The sequence below is a fragment of the Meleagris gallopavo genome, chromosome 17, assembly GCF_000146605.3.
Source record: "Meleagris gallopavo isolate NT-WF06-2002-E0010 breed Aviagen turkey brand Nicholas breeding stock chromosome 17, Turkey_5.1, whole genome shotgun sequence".
Classification (NCBI taxonomy): Eukaryota; Metazoa; Chordata; class Aves; order Galliformes; family Phasianidae; genus Meleagris; species Meleagris gallopavo.
The window spans coordinates 12,740,065-12,753,310 of record NC_015027.2 but is presented as its reverse complement, the minus strand read 5'-3'; the positions used below and the strand labels follow the sequence as shown (position 1 = coordinate 12,753,310).

At 43.5% G+C, this 13,246-nt stretch overlaps 1 protein-coding gene across 2 annotated transcripts; it reads left to right on the top strand.

Annotated features, from left to right (window-relative positions):
• LOC104913612 (F-box/WD repeat-containing protein 8-like) lies at positions 1–13,222 on the top strand. Of its 2 annotated transcripts, none has more exons than XR_795517.1 (5): positions 1–53; positions 2,568–2,672; positions 9,079–9,243; positions 9,848–9,936; positions 13,024–13,042. XR_795517.1 is itself a non-coding variant. In XM_010720565.3 (5 exons), exons 1-5 carry the CDS (start codon positions 164–166, stop codon positions 13,064–13,066), a joined length of 546 nt encoding a protein of 181 aa, XP_010718867.1. In that variant the 5' UTR covers positions 75–163; the 3' UTR covers positions 13,067–13,222. The 2 variants fall into 2 exon arrangements, 1 of the variants encoding a protein (XP_010718867.1); XM_010720565.3 differs by lacking the exon at positions 1–53 and adding an exon at positions 75–307 and having other exon boundaries at positions 13,024–13,222.
• Positions 13,223–13,246: the final 24 nt, after the last annotated feature.

Genomic DNA, 13,246 nt, shown 5'->3' with positions numbered 1-13,246 from the left:
AGGCCGCGAGGGATGAGGCCGACGACCTGCTGGGACAGCTCATCCGAGACCTGGTAGGGCGGGCTGCGGGGCGAGGCCTGTCCTGTTGTGTTGGGGGCCCTGAGGGGGCTGGGCCGTCAGAACGTCTGCGATCTCGGGCTGCGCGTGCCCCGTAGCCCTTCGGATGGATTTTCCTTCCTGCAGAGCGGCTTCGTGGCGTTTTGCTTTAAGAATTTCGGTTTCTCTTCTGCTCCTTATTGAAGCCCCTCCAGTGCGGGTGTGTCGGATGCTCCGTGTTGTGACGCTGCTGCGTAGCAGGAAAACAAGCGTGAGTTCTTTGCATAGAAGAGTTAATTGGGAAGGAACCTCAAATACAGTTCTGAGCCCATTAAAAGTTGTGTTGGTGAATCCTTCAAACGCAATGGAGTTTTTATTTGCAACTATGGGGAGACCCTTTTTTCTCTCTGTCTTCACTGTGGCTATTTACTTTTTACTTAAATATACATATATATATATATATATATAAATAAAAGGAGCAGATTGAAGTCTGCCTGCAAGGCATAGATTGATCCTTGCAAGCAGTCAGCTCTCTATTGGTCCCCAGGAACCTGTCCAGGGGGGCAGCAGCCCCAGGGCTGTGCTCCTCCAGCACTCAGCCAAGTCACTGCTGCTAACCAGCATTGATGTTAACACTTAGCTCTCTTAATATTCCATTACAATAGAGTTCTTATGCTCACAGTGCACAAGAATTGTGTTCCTTGTGCTCACAGTGTGGCTGCACGTTCTCCTGTAGGTTAGTTTATAAATCTGCTGTTGTCCTTTTTGCCCTTTTCCCTGGGTGAGCTGTCCTTGCTGCACTGTGCCTATGCTGGCAGGGCTGTAGGCAGCCTGTATGTCTTGTATGTTTGGTACACATGGACAGACTGGGTTCTAGTTGGCTGTGGGTCAGCTCCAATTTGGAAGCGATGTACTCATAGTGGTGCTGTGCCCAAGCCCATAAGCCCAGGGCTAAGCCCTGCTCGTGGCTCCTCTTCTTCATTTGGGCTGTGTGGCTCCAAGTGCCAGGTTCACATCTGCCCAGCTCAGGCTTTGCCTGTGTGTGGCCATGGCAATGCACTTGGAATCCATTTATTTATTTAGTGTCCCCTTTCGAGATAGAGTCGGTTAAAGCCACGTGGAAACAGTGTTTGTGCAAACCCACAGTGGGGAGCAGTGCCTGTGGGCCTCGTTGGGAGAGGAGAGGAGAAGAGAAGGGATGCAGCAGGAGGGCCACTGCAGGCTGCCAGCAGCTTCAGCACATGGGCAGGGTTTGGTGCCTAGAGGCTGCTGCTGTCCTGCTGAAACAGCCCAATGGGAGCAGTGCCCATCTTTGTGCTGTCTGCACACTTGTCTCTAGTGTGTGGTACGCTTTGCATTAAAGCCTTTCAGTGTATTATACAATAATTTTCCTGTGTAACCGGAAACCTGGTGTTGTCTGTTTTGCCACTTCATTAAGCACTGCAAAGAGACCAGGTTTTAATGAGCAGGGTGCTCGTGTAGAAGAGACCTGCTGAAAAATAAAGGTCTTTGGGCCAGAGAAGTGCTAGGAGTCAGAGTACAGTCCCAGCCTGGCATACATGGAGACTGCTGGGGAGATTGTAGAAACACAGCATGGTTGGGTTGGAAGGGTCCTTACAGCTTCCCACAACCCCTGCCCTGGGCTGGTTGCCCCCACCAGATCAGGCTGCCCAGGGCCCCTTCCATGGCCTCAAGGAAGGGGCACCCACAGCTTTTTTTCTGCAGCACTTGAGTAGAGGATGTAGACACCAGGAAAAGAAAACACTGGAGCACAAAATTTTAGAGTGAGTGACATACAGAAGTGTTTACAGTGGACAGGTTTTGCACTCTCTTTTTTTGTATAGTATAGAAACTTTGGAATCTCCAGGCAGAAATGGAAAAGAGGACAAATCTGATGCAAAAATTGCAGAAAGATTTGTTAATGAGATAGTTAGAATAAAAAGCCCTGCTAAGAACAGCATTTGTGCTGCATTTGGCAATTAGGCAGGAGCAATGGATTCTTTGGTTTACAGATGTTACTGTGGTGATGAGGTGAAGCAGTGGCCCTTCCAACATGCTGTGAAGAAAGAAATTGGTGTTATGGATGGACAGAAGCAAACAGCAGCATCTTCGCTTGGTTTTATATCAAAATATTCCTTCACTTTCCATCATCTGTTTGGTCTTTTTTGACACTGAAACCCTAGAGAAATAGTTGTGTTACAACGTGCCTTGCCTTTCTGTGCCATGTGACTACAGATAAGCCTCATGGTTCTCTTTGGTACGCTCTTTAGCTCCACTTAGCAATGTAGTATACTTTGTCCACTGTGGCTCAGAGTGAGCAGACTGTAGCTTGGGCGCTGTCATGTCAGCCCGACCTGTCTGATGTTGTGCCCTTAGGAGTGGAGAGAGGGGATTACTTCTGCCTTTGTTATGGAGCTGTGATGGCACTGAGGATACAGTGTTCTTTCTTAATACCACCATAACTTTTGCTACTATTTGGCTATGCAATAAAGAAGCCTAAGAAATTATATTCTTTCTTTTTGTCTTACCAGAATGAAATCAATGAGGTTCCTTTCTTTGATGTCCATCTGCCATACGAACTGGCGTTGAAGATATTTCAGTATCTGGGAAAGGCTGAACTGGGAAAGTGTGCTCAGGTAAGCGGTGCTGGCAGTTTGCTTTCCACATCAAATGAGCACGTGTGCTCAAGCAGCAGGAAGGCACTGTGATGCAGGGAATGTGTGTTTAGTCCTAGTGGCTCAGCTGGTTGTAGTTACTGGAAATTCTTCCCAAACTGCATATTGAAAAGTAATATTAATTGAGCTGGATTTATAGCCTCCAGTCAAGCATAGCTAACCCACACATTTGTGACTTGCACGTAACCAAGACCTTATAATTTAAAAGAAATGCTTGCAAAGATCTTTTAATTCAAGCAAGTGTAGTCAGAAGCAGGTGACTGTGTTGCTGCAACACTGAGAGCTCAGCACTTAAGAATGGCAATAAAGCTGCTCCCCCCAACACTTCTCAGTTGACAGGCGTTGTAGAGCAGCAACTTTTTGTCTTTAGTAGTTTCATACAAAGCTAAATTCTTAAATAATACTGATTTCCTACCCCCTTCTCCTGGTTTATATCATTCTGTGGCATTACTCTGTGATAGCACTTTCACCAGTGTGTTCTCTGATGTAGTTCTCGTGTCACCACTAACTGTCTCTCTCTCCAAGTGGCCACACTAACTTACACACAGCCAACTGTACTTAGACTACTCATCTGCTCTTCTTGAGCCTCTGTCTTCTTTCTCTGTGCACTAAAAGATGAACCTCCTCTCTGAATGAGTCCCCAAAGCAAACTTAAATCAGCAAGTGCTGAGTACCCTGTAAAATAGTGGTGTGAATGTGAATTGCCAGCTTCTCCCATCATCTCTGTTTAGTGCTTCAGGCTGGTGTTCATTGAACTCTTACATACAAAACACATCTTGCTGCTGCTTAAAATCCAATCAGAATGGTTCTTTCTGTAATACTGGAAATAGTCCCTGGACGGTTTGTTAGATAAGGAAATGTTAATGTGTACAACAGGGTAAAGCTTTGTAGTGGATGGCAAGCTTAATGCAAGCATTAACTGAATGACATGTGCACTGAAATTAAATTAGTCTTTGAATGTAGAGTCTGAGCAAGTCACAGTTTTAAGTAGTTATAGGTCTTTATTGCTTAAATCTTTGACTTGCTAATGACTTGTAGGACCAGGAGCTGCTAGAAGAGAAGTACTTCCTCTCGTGGGGCTGCTGATGCAAAGGAAAAACATTCTCTGGAATGATTCTTGGTGCTGTCTAGAAGAATGAAGCTTTCAAACAGCCTGAGTTTCAGTCATTTGATACAGGGAGATGCAACCAGTTAAGGCCACATTCCACAAAATGGAACAGGATTGCATTTGGGGAGTGGATTACTTTTAGTTTAGTCTCTCTTTTATTTCTGTCAGGCATGATCAGTTTACCTCGTGGTGTAGCAAAAGGCTTGGCTGCTACAGGGCTGCTCCTTTTCTCTGCGCTTGAGCTGCACTCAGTTTCTCTCTCTCACATTTGTTTTAAATTTGAATCTGCTCTCAGAAAATGTGTTTAACACTCAGCAGATTTTCCACGTTTCTCATTTGCTTTCGAAGACTGAGTCAGATGCTCCTTTGTGGCAGCTGACAGGTAGCTGAGCACATGCCCAGTGCTTTACAAGGCTCTCCGAACGAGATGGATATCCAGTGCTTTTAGTGCAGAGCTGGCTTCTTTTGACGTGTGCAAATAAAAAGCAGAGCAATAAAAATAAATGCCATTTTCATTTTTCTCTTGGTGATTTTGTCTTCTGAAGGGAGGCGGGGGAAAGCCCTCTTCTGTTAAATGGAAAGCCTGCTGCTTTACGTTGTTAGCTTAGAAAGGTTTTTTTATTAAGGCGCCTTGGGACTTCAGTGAAATTGGGCCAGCCAGTGGAATTGGCATTGTGAACTGTGCGAGTGCCTTTGGAGAAAACCTGTTTGCTTAGTTCTTTAAGCCAAATTGGTAACCAACTAACAGTAAAGTAGCGTGACTGCAGAGTCTCTTTGAGATTTAATCACATCAGACTACTCTGGAGAAGTTTAATTTCACCCTGATATTTCTCTCTCCCCCTCTTTCCCACAGCTTTTCTTTGATTTTTGGAATTAGTACCATAAAACACAAGCTGTCTGTATGGCACTTGGAACACTGAAGCCATGTGCAGCACATCAGTTAATAGTGTCATCAGTTCCTGAGCTCTGGTGGGTGTGCAGTACCCGTGTGATACCCACTGGTGTCCAGCAGACCAGTCCCTACTGATATCCCCTATTTTCAGCCAGCAGAGAAAGGTGTCTGGGGCTCAGTGTCTCAGCTTGCAGTGCTTTTTCTCCCAGGTTTGCACTGGCCCTATGGAGAGTTAGGAGAACATCTTATTTATTTTTTGTCTGGCCGTTAGAAGGAGGATCCATGCAATGAGTGACTCTTGTGACTGCTGTGATGAGAGTTTGAGAATGGGTTCTCCTTCATTCTGGTTCTAACGTGGAGGAAAAAGGGAAAACAATCACCTGGGCCACTATGGCACGTGGAATGCATCAGAACCCTTTGTGTTATTTGGGGCTGGTTCTGCCGGGCTTTGCTCATGGCCTTAGGGTCTGGCCTCAAACTGTCAGCTTTAGGATAAGGTTATGTCCGATGTGTGAAGCTCTGTGCTCTTCAGTTGTGTTACTGCTCTCTAGTAAATACCAGAGGCTGCATAAATTACATTTTGTGGTGGGAAACACTTCTAGACAGCATGTATTGAATTTTAGCAACACTAGGGCAGAGTTCTATTTCTGAACAGATCAGTGGGAAGTTGTCTTTGAACTGCTGGTGTTCTCGTCTGAGAGATGCTTGGAAATGTTTACTAACACAGCAATTGTGTATGTATCTAGGACAGGAGAGCCTGTTTCTAGGAATTTAAGAATGATCTGTCTTGCACAGATCAAGAATTTCAGATGCTTGTTGTTAAAGGGTCTGGAATTGTCGAATATTTAAAAATCTGAAAAATAAAATCTTAGGTATTTACGTTCATATTTTTTTTATGGTGATTGTGTACAAATAATCACCCACCGTCCTCAGCTAGGGGAGAGAGAGCAGAGAAAGGGATGGATGAGGATTTCCTGAGCTCAGGGCTTAGGATGAGACTTAAAATAACATTATGGCTGCAAATTGAAAAGATGAGCAGCTTCCACCTGGTAAATGTGCATCTGAATGGCTTTGGCTGAAATGCTACTTGGCGTTAAGTGTTGTACTGAATTGAAAGTCCAGATACTTCAAAATGAGGCCCCTGGATTCAGCAAATGAACCTTGAATCTATCTTTGTGTGACCAGAGAAGAAAACAAACCTAATGAAGCAAAGGCAGTTATCAGATGGGGAGGGATGAATAAACCTTCATTAGGATTTAAGCCAGTTGATTAAGACAGGATTAGAAGAGTTCAGGATTCAATGGAAGAGGTGGATTTCTTTGGTTACTTTGTTTTGCTTGCTTTTGCAAAAACAAGTAATAATAATAAAAAAAATCCCCAGACACAAAACCAACAGCAAAACCTATGTCAGCAAAAGCCTCTGAAGTCCTTCAGAGCATTATTCCTTGCTGAACTCCAGACAGAAAATTGTTCCTCTGCAGAGCTCAGGGGAAACCAAAGTTGCTTTGAGAATCACAGTAAAACGATAACAGGAACACTAATGACAAAATTAAATTGCAGCCTCTAAATCTATAAACAACCCCATAAGATGTTGTTATTGATCACTGTAGGAGCTGGCATGGAGTGTAAATTTGGAAATAATTACGTCTGTCATTCAGAAGAGCTTTGTGTGCAACAGCTTCTCTCCAACAAACAGAATGTGTGGGTGCATGCAGATAAAGCTGTGATGCTGTGGCTTTTGGGGCCTCACCTGAAACCCCGACTCAGGCAGCTCCAATAAAGCTGACTTGGAGCCAGTGGCTGGTTTTAATGTGGCAGCTCACAGTGGTGCTGTAAAGCAAAATGCTCGAGATACTTTTATTAGAGGGCTCTTGCAGCTGAGGCTCGCTCAGTGGGGCTTTTACAAGGGATTGCCATGCCAGTTTTGGTGCGTTAAGAAAAGGCTGCGTTAGGGACCGTTGGAAAGTCGTGCCTGTAAAGCAGCAGGATTCGATGTAATTTGATTTAAAAAAAAAAAAAATCATAATAGGATAGGATCTCTATTCCCCTTGAATGTTTATTCCTGAAAGCTGAATAGGCATCTAGATTTTATGTGATTGTCTTCCCCTTCTCCTTTTTTTTTAACTGTCTTTATGGAATACTTTTATGGCCTTGAAACCAGAAAAGTCTGCACAAACACTGCTTTGGCAAACTCCAACGGTGTTTTTCCTTTTTATTAATTTTATTTTTATCCAATTAAAGCAATCAAAAGTGGGCAGAGTTGGGCTTGGTTGAGTTGATGCACGGACAGAAGCTGCCTCGTGGCTGTCAGCAGCAGCGTGCTCCTTCTGGGGCCAGGAGAGAGACCTGTGCTGCTGGCCGAGCTCTGCTTTGTGGGGACACCAAACACTGCTTGGTTTTTCCTTTGAGCAATAACGTGTGGGTTTATACTGCTTTAAAATCAATTTCAGAGCAAATTCCCCGTGAAACTCTAGCAGTTTGAAAAAAATATATATTTTTTTTCACTTTGAGCTTCCTGAGTGTGTCCCTGCAGCGACAGGAGCATTACACGTGAGTTTTTGCTTTTGTAGCACATAATGACACACAGTGCTAGAGGAGCCCAGCACTGTTTGGTAATTTATAAGGCAGTGTTGCCCTGGCCAGGTTGCTTTCTTTGGTGGTGGAGGGGGGTTGTGTGTCTTCTGAATATTTTGGTGGCTGAGTGGAATTGTGGAGTGCTAGCTGCTGGGTTTGGGTATTCCCAAATGGGTTTGAGAGCTGCTCTTGTGTGCAGGTATCAGATCCTAAAATACCTACAGGTTGCTCTTCTGTTTGCTTTCTTTCCTGAAAGAAACCAGTCCTGAAACATGATGCAATTCTTCTTTCCTAATGGGACAGGATGTTGGATTTTGAAAGCACAACTGTGATGTGTGTCTTACTGCAACAAGCCCAATGGAGGCAGCACAGTGTAAATAAACCAGCCAGAAGCTTCACGGTGTTCTCAGGGGCATGTCCTGAGGCAGTGCTGCTCATTGCTGAGCACGTCCTGCTGCTGGGGCACTGTGGAGCATGCAGGGACTTCTTGCAGCCCTGCACCAGCTGCAGGGTTCTCACACCTTCAGTGTTCCTCCTAACCTACACCACTTTGTGAGGCTGTGCTTTGTGTTTAACAGCTGTGTTTCTAGCAGGGCTGGAGCAAAGCATGCGTGTTGATAACAAAATGTAAAGGGAGTTAATTTTATTAAACGGGGGTGAGTAATGTAGTTAATTTCTTCCTTCTGTGCTATGTTGTGTCAGCGTGGAAGCAGTGGCAAGTAGACATGGGGTGATGGGTGCTGTGGGGTTCTGTATCACTGCAAGACCTAGATTTTTGTGTAATCTTGGCACTGGGGACTTAATTGTAAGCAGCTAAAAATGATGTCAGCCCAAGAAGCTTTTTTTTTTTTTTAGTCTTCTGGAAACAGTGTCCAATTGATTACTGCTTTCACTGGCAGCACTTTTCATTGGTTAAATTTGTTGTGTTTTTTTTTTTTTTTAAATTAAGAGTTACAGAGTACAGATGCTACTTAAGTTGCCTCTCACCTCTTGAATCTTTAATTCCAAGCCCACAATTGGTTATGATGAAGCGGCTTTCTCTGAAATGGACAGCAACTTGAGGCCACTTGAAAAACTTAATAATTCATTCCTATTTATGCATACTGTAATACAATAGGTTATAAATCACTAATGTCACCCAGCCTAATCAGGCATTGTCAGTAGGGTGGTGGCGTGATCTGCAAGCTTTTCTTAATAACAAATGTGAAAATAAACTCATATTTTTGCTCAAAGCTTACAATGCTGCCTTAATTGTTTTCTTGTTCCCTTTCCTTTTTCACATTTTCTGTGGTGCTTATGTCAGATGTTAGCAATGTGGCCACCAAATGCTGGTGTCTGTGTTTTGGGCAGTTTTAGCTGAGCGAAATCTGAGTATTTTGACCGAGTTTTTCTCAAAAGAATCAACAGAAATGTTATGTGTTATTTTAGAGTAATCAGAGAATAATCAGAAAATGGCCTGGGTTGAAAAGGACATCAATGATCATGTAGTTCCAACCCCCTGCTGTGTGCAGGTCACCAACCAGCAGCCCAGGCTGCCCAGAGCCACGTCCAGCCTGGCCTTGAATGCCTGCAGGGATGGGGCATCCACAACCTCCTTGGGCAACCTGTTCCAGTGCCTCACCACCCTCTGGGGGAAAAACTTCCTCCTCATATCCAACCTAAGCCTCCCGTCTCAGTTGAAAGCCATTCTCCCTTGTCCTATCACTGTCCACCCTCATAAACAGCCGTTCCCCCATTCCATACAAAATCTGACATGATTTAATGTGAGATACATACGTATGTTTGGTTTCCAGGTCAGCAGAACATGGAAAGTGCTCGCAGAAGATGAAGTGCTGTGGTACCGGCTGTGCCAACAGGAAGGATACCTGTTGGATGTGAGCATCTCTGATCGGCCCTGCTGGAAGCTGGCCCTGAAGGACTGCCGTGCCAAGGAGCGTGCTCTGCGAACCAACTGGAAGGTAAAAGGGAGAGAGATTGGCTTAATGGGATCCAGATGCTGGAGAAAAATGGGAACCCGGTTCAAACAAGTGGCGGTGAAAAGCTGGTCTTCTGCATTGCAGCTTCTTTTGGCTAGTTAAAAGGGGAAAGCTGCTGAGGGATTTATGAGACTTTGCCCCAGCTGTAAGACTTCTTATTTTCTTGACGGTCAGTTGCTTTTGGGAATGGGTCTTTGTTTGCAGCTCTATTCCCATGACTTTGGTGAAAGATGTTTTTACTTCATCCATCCTTTGGTATTGACAGTCAACCTTTAAGATGAAGGCTTCTTCTCTGTTCATTACATATCCTGGCAAAAAGAAAGGTATCATTTCTTTGATGTCATGGTTACATTTCTCTGCTTAATGATTACGGACGATAATGGTGAATGATGACTTCTTTCTCAATCTTTTTCTGTCTGTAAAAAGTTCCAGGAGGCAAGCATGAAATGCATAGGTCTTCTCTCTCAGCTGCACAGCAACTTGTCAGCAGCGATAGGGCTGCTCAGGGCTTTCCTATGTGGAAGCAAACAAACTTGGTAGACGAATTAATTGCAATACTGATAGCAAGTCTTGTCTTTCTGTGCAGAACCGCAGTGGTGCTGTGAGTCAGCTGCAATACGAGCTGGGAAAAATCCTGTGTGATGTACATTCTTGTGATGGAGTTGTTATTGCTGGGTGAGTATGATGTTGTGCAGTGCTCATTTGTTCTTCACTGTTTGAAATCTCGTGCTGCTGTTTTTACAAATCCAAAAGAAGTACCAGATTTAGGCAAGAAGGGTGATTTTATTTTTATTTTTATTTTTTCCTTCGGCTGAACTTTCTTTGTGGGTGAGAAACTTTGGCCCTATGGTAAGCAATAATTACAGGCATCTACAAATCACTTCAGCAGCACAAGTTTTTGTTGTAATGCTATCTTAGGTAAGTATAGTCCTCGTAAAGCCTTTACTTTCCAATGAATTGTATCCATTACTTTGCTGCCTCAAAATGATTGGGAAATGCTTGGGAAAAGAATGATAACTTTTCTTCTATGAAACTGTGTTGATCACAAAGATAGGTGTGTCTTGGAACAAGATACATTTAGGCTTGTTACTGTTCTCTACTATTTTTTAAGAGACAGTATGGAGGAAAAAAAAAACATGGATAAATTCAACTTCCTTTTTTTCACAGTGTTAAACTTTGTCAGAACTGTGACTTGGTGTTAGTTATTCACTTCTCTTATTCTTTCAAAACAGTTTTAAAACCATCCCAAACTCTTGGCAGAGGTTGCCATGACTCGCATGAAGTAAAGTTTTGTAAAGTTGAAGTAAAGTTTTGCTGTATTCTGCTTGCATTCAGTAATTATTAGTCCTGCAGAAGAAGCCACACTAGTAAGAAGGGCAGAGGACACTGCCCTTCAACGTACCAGAGTTCTGTATTTTATGGTACCACTCCACGGTAATGGCATGATTGTGCACTGTGGAATGAAAGGAAAACTGCCTGTAAAGTACTGTAAAATTCACTCATCAGTTACAGGGAAGGTGACTTGAAATACATTATCTGTAGGTAACTCCCATATGCTATTCCTCGAAACCCTTTTGAATTCTGGTGGGCATCTAGAAGCTGATATGTAACCTAGAAGACAGCAGGAATGAAAGGAGGATTTTAAGCTTTATTAGAATCACTGTTCTTTCTATTATTTACTAGATGCTTTCCCACTTGCCATACTACTTCACTTGAAGGTCTTGTCTCCTGTTTTTTGCTGCCCTGTTGTCTCACTGACTGTTGCTTCTCTTTCTCTACTTTCCATGCAATGAAAAGGTGTCTGCCAAACACACGTGTGGTCTGTGACCTCTGGAGGGGCAGTGCCACACAGTGGTTAACCCAGACAGTGGCTGTGGGAAGAGGCTTGAGAAACTGCAGCTGTATAGCAGGTCTTGCCTTGGCTCCTGCCTGATGTTGAGGCTTCCCTTGGCCACAGAGGCTTTGGTAAGACCCTCACAGGTCCCCAAGTGCTGAGGCTGCAGCTGGGACCCAGTTCTGCAGAGAGCATCTTGCCTTCCTTTGTGCCCTTCAGCTTGGGCACTGTGCTGCCTGGCCTTGGCTAGGGGTCTGCTCTACTGTATCTGCTCTGCTGTCTCTAATGAAACCTCCTCTACTTTTTTTTTGGAGCCAGAAACCCCAGTTGTCATCACGCTGCTGCCAAAATCTCCAGCTCTTCTTTTTCTTCATTTTCTCCATTGTGTTTATATCCAAACAGGCAGTATATAGAAAGTAGGCAGAATAAATTTAGTTTCTAAAGGATTAATAAACAAAGGAGATTAATCCTGAGAATTAAACTCAATTGTCCATCCATTAGCCTGGTGTATTGCAGAAGTCAGGCTGAGGTGGTTTCAGACAAAACATCTGTGTTGGTTCCCAGTTCTTGCAGTACTCCTGAGTCTGCTGGTGAGTTGTCTTTTGTTGGCAAAGTGAAAGGAGATGGGGAACTGACATTCCCACGAAGTTCACAAACATAGGTGAGAGACAACAAAGGGAAAAGTGGTTTAGGGTTTTCATTCCAATTACTTTTCAGTAATTTCCCTTCTCTAAGAAAACAAATTATAAGAACGAGGTATCCTTTTTTGGAGCTGTGACTATACAGTTCAGCATGGGGAACTTAGATTTCAGCTGTTTGACTTCACCTGATTGCTAAAATAAATATTTAGAATATTAGAACATAAAAATTGTATGACTTCCATTGCTGCTTACCTCTTCCCCCTCATGCTCCTTTGATAGCTTGGATCTCTGAAAGCATCTCGTAAATTGCTGTAAACTGAAAGCTGTTCTGTGACTCTTGCCCAAAAGAAGGTGAAGTTGTTTTGCCAGCCTACAAGACAATAGCACACTGCAGTCCCCTCAGAAATATCTTAAAAACTATTCAGCTAGTTTAGCAACGTGGAACTGTAAGAAAATATGACTGCTGTTATGAAAGCTGGAACTATCTGATGCCTGAAAAGTCTTCAGACTCACATACAGGTCATTGTTACCCAGCACTTCTCTTCTCTCATCTTGTGATTTTCACAACCTGAGAGAATGCACGTTTCAGGACTGAGATTTGCAGTTCATCTGTCAGTGAATAATGAAATATTTTTTTGGCAGGTCTCCAGCACGCCTTTCTCCAATTTGTTTTCTGTTAGTTGCATTGCTTTGGTAAAAATTTGCAGTAGTAAAGAACAGCCAAAACAGGCATGGTTAAAACCTGTGAGGAAGTGAGTTGGTTGTGCAGGGAAATACTTTGTTCTTTACATACATTTGGTAAGAATTTCGCAGACTGAAGGGTTTTTGTTTTGTCTTTTAAACCCAAGCATCACCCACCCCTTTTCTCTTCCAGCTGTAGTATTGTACTTAATGGCTGTGCTTTCAAATTTGTCATAAAAGTGTAATGAATCTAGTGATCAATAGCCCGCTGTTGCGTTCTTATAGTATTGAAGAAGTAATTTAGTAGCTGAGGTTAACAAAAGTCAATTTTCTCCTCAGTATAAATATCAATTATCTGTTACGTTTAATGATTATATCTCTAGTTTCGCACACACTTACTTGCTTAGCTTTACATGGGAATAATCATAGATTACAGCAAGATTTGCCGTGTGCATAAAGCTGAAGGGATGTGTGACCTTGCAGGACTGGAAGAATTGGTGGTGATCTTACAGCTAATTCAGTGTATTGCATTTTATGTGGATTTGTCAGCAGCGGCTTGTGGCATCATTTACCTTTTTTTGTTTGTTTTTGTTTTTTTTTCTCTAGACAGGTTGCTGCTCTGGAGAAAAATGGGGCCACTGGGTTGTGAGCAGGTTTTCTGATGCCTGACTTCGGGGAGCAGCTGCAGCACTGTGTCTGAGCACGGCCAGGCCAGCCAGGCATTACGGGCTGCTTTGTCACTGGGAACTGTGGCACTGCATAGCAGCTGCTCCCTGCTTTCCAGAGGTGCAGTTGGGATCTTGGGAGATCAGAGAATGGTTCTAAAAAT

Bases quoted from the DNA above. Each gene is read 5' to 3' on its own strand.
- LOC104913612 (XM_010720565.3), top strand. From the start codon at position 164: ATGGATTTTCCTTCCTGCAGAGCGGCTTCGTGGCGTTTTGCTTTAAGA. The intron at 2,673-9,078 runs GTAAGCGGTGCT...TTTGGTTTCCAG, and splicing joins AACTGGGAAAGTGTGCTCAG to GTCAGCAGAACATGGAAAGT. The intron at 9,244-9,847 runs GTAAAAGGGAGA...CTTTCTGTGCAG, and splicing joins CTCTGCGAACCAACTGGAAG to AACCGCAGTGGTGCTGTGAG.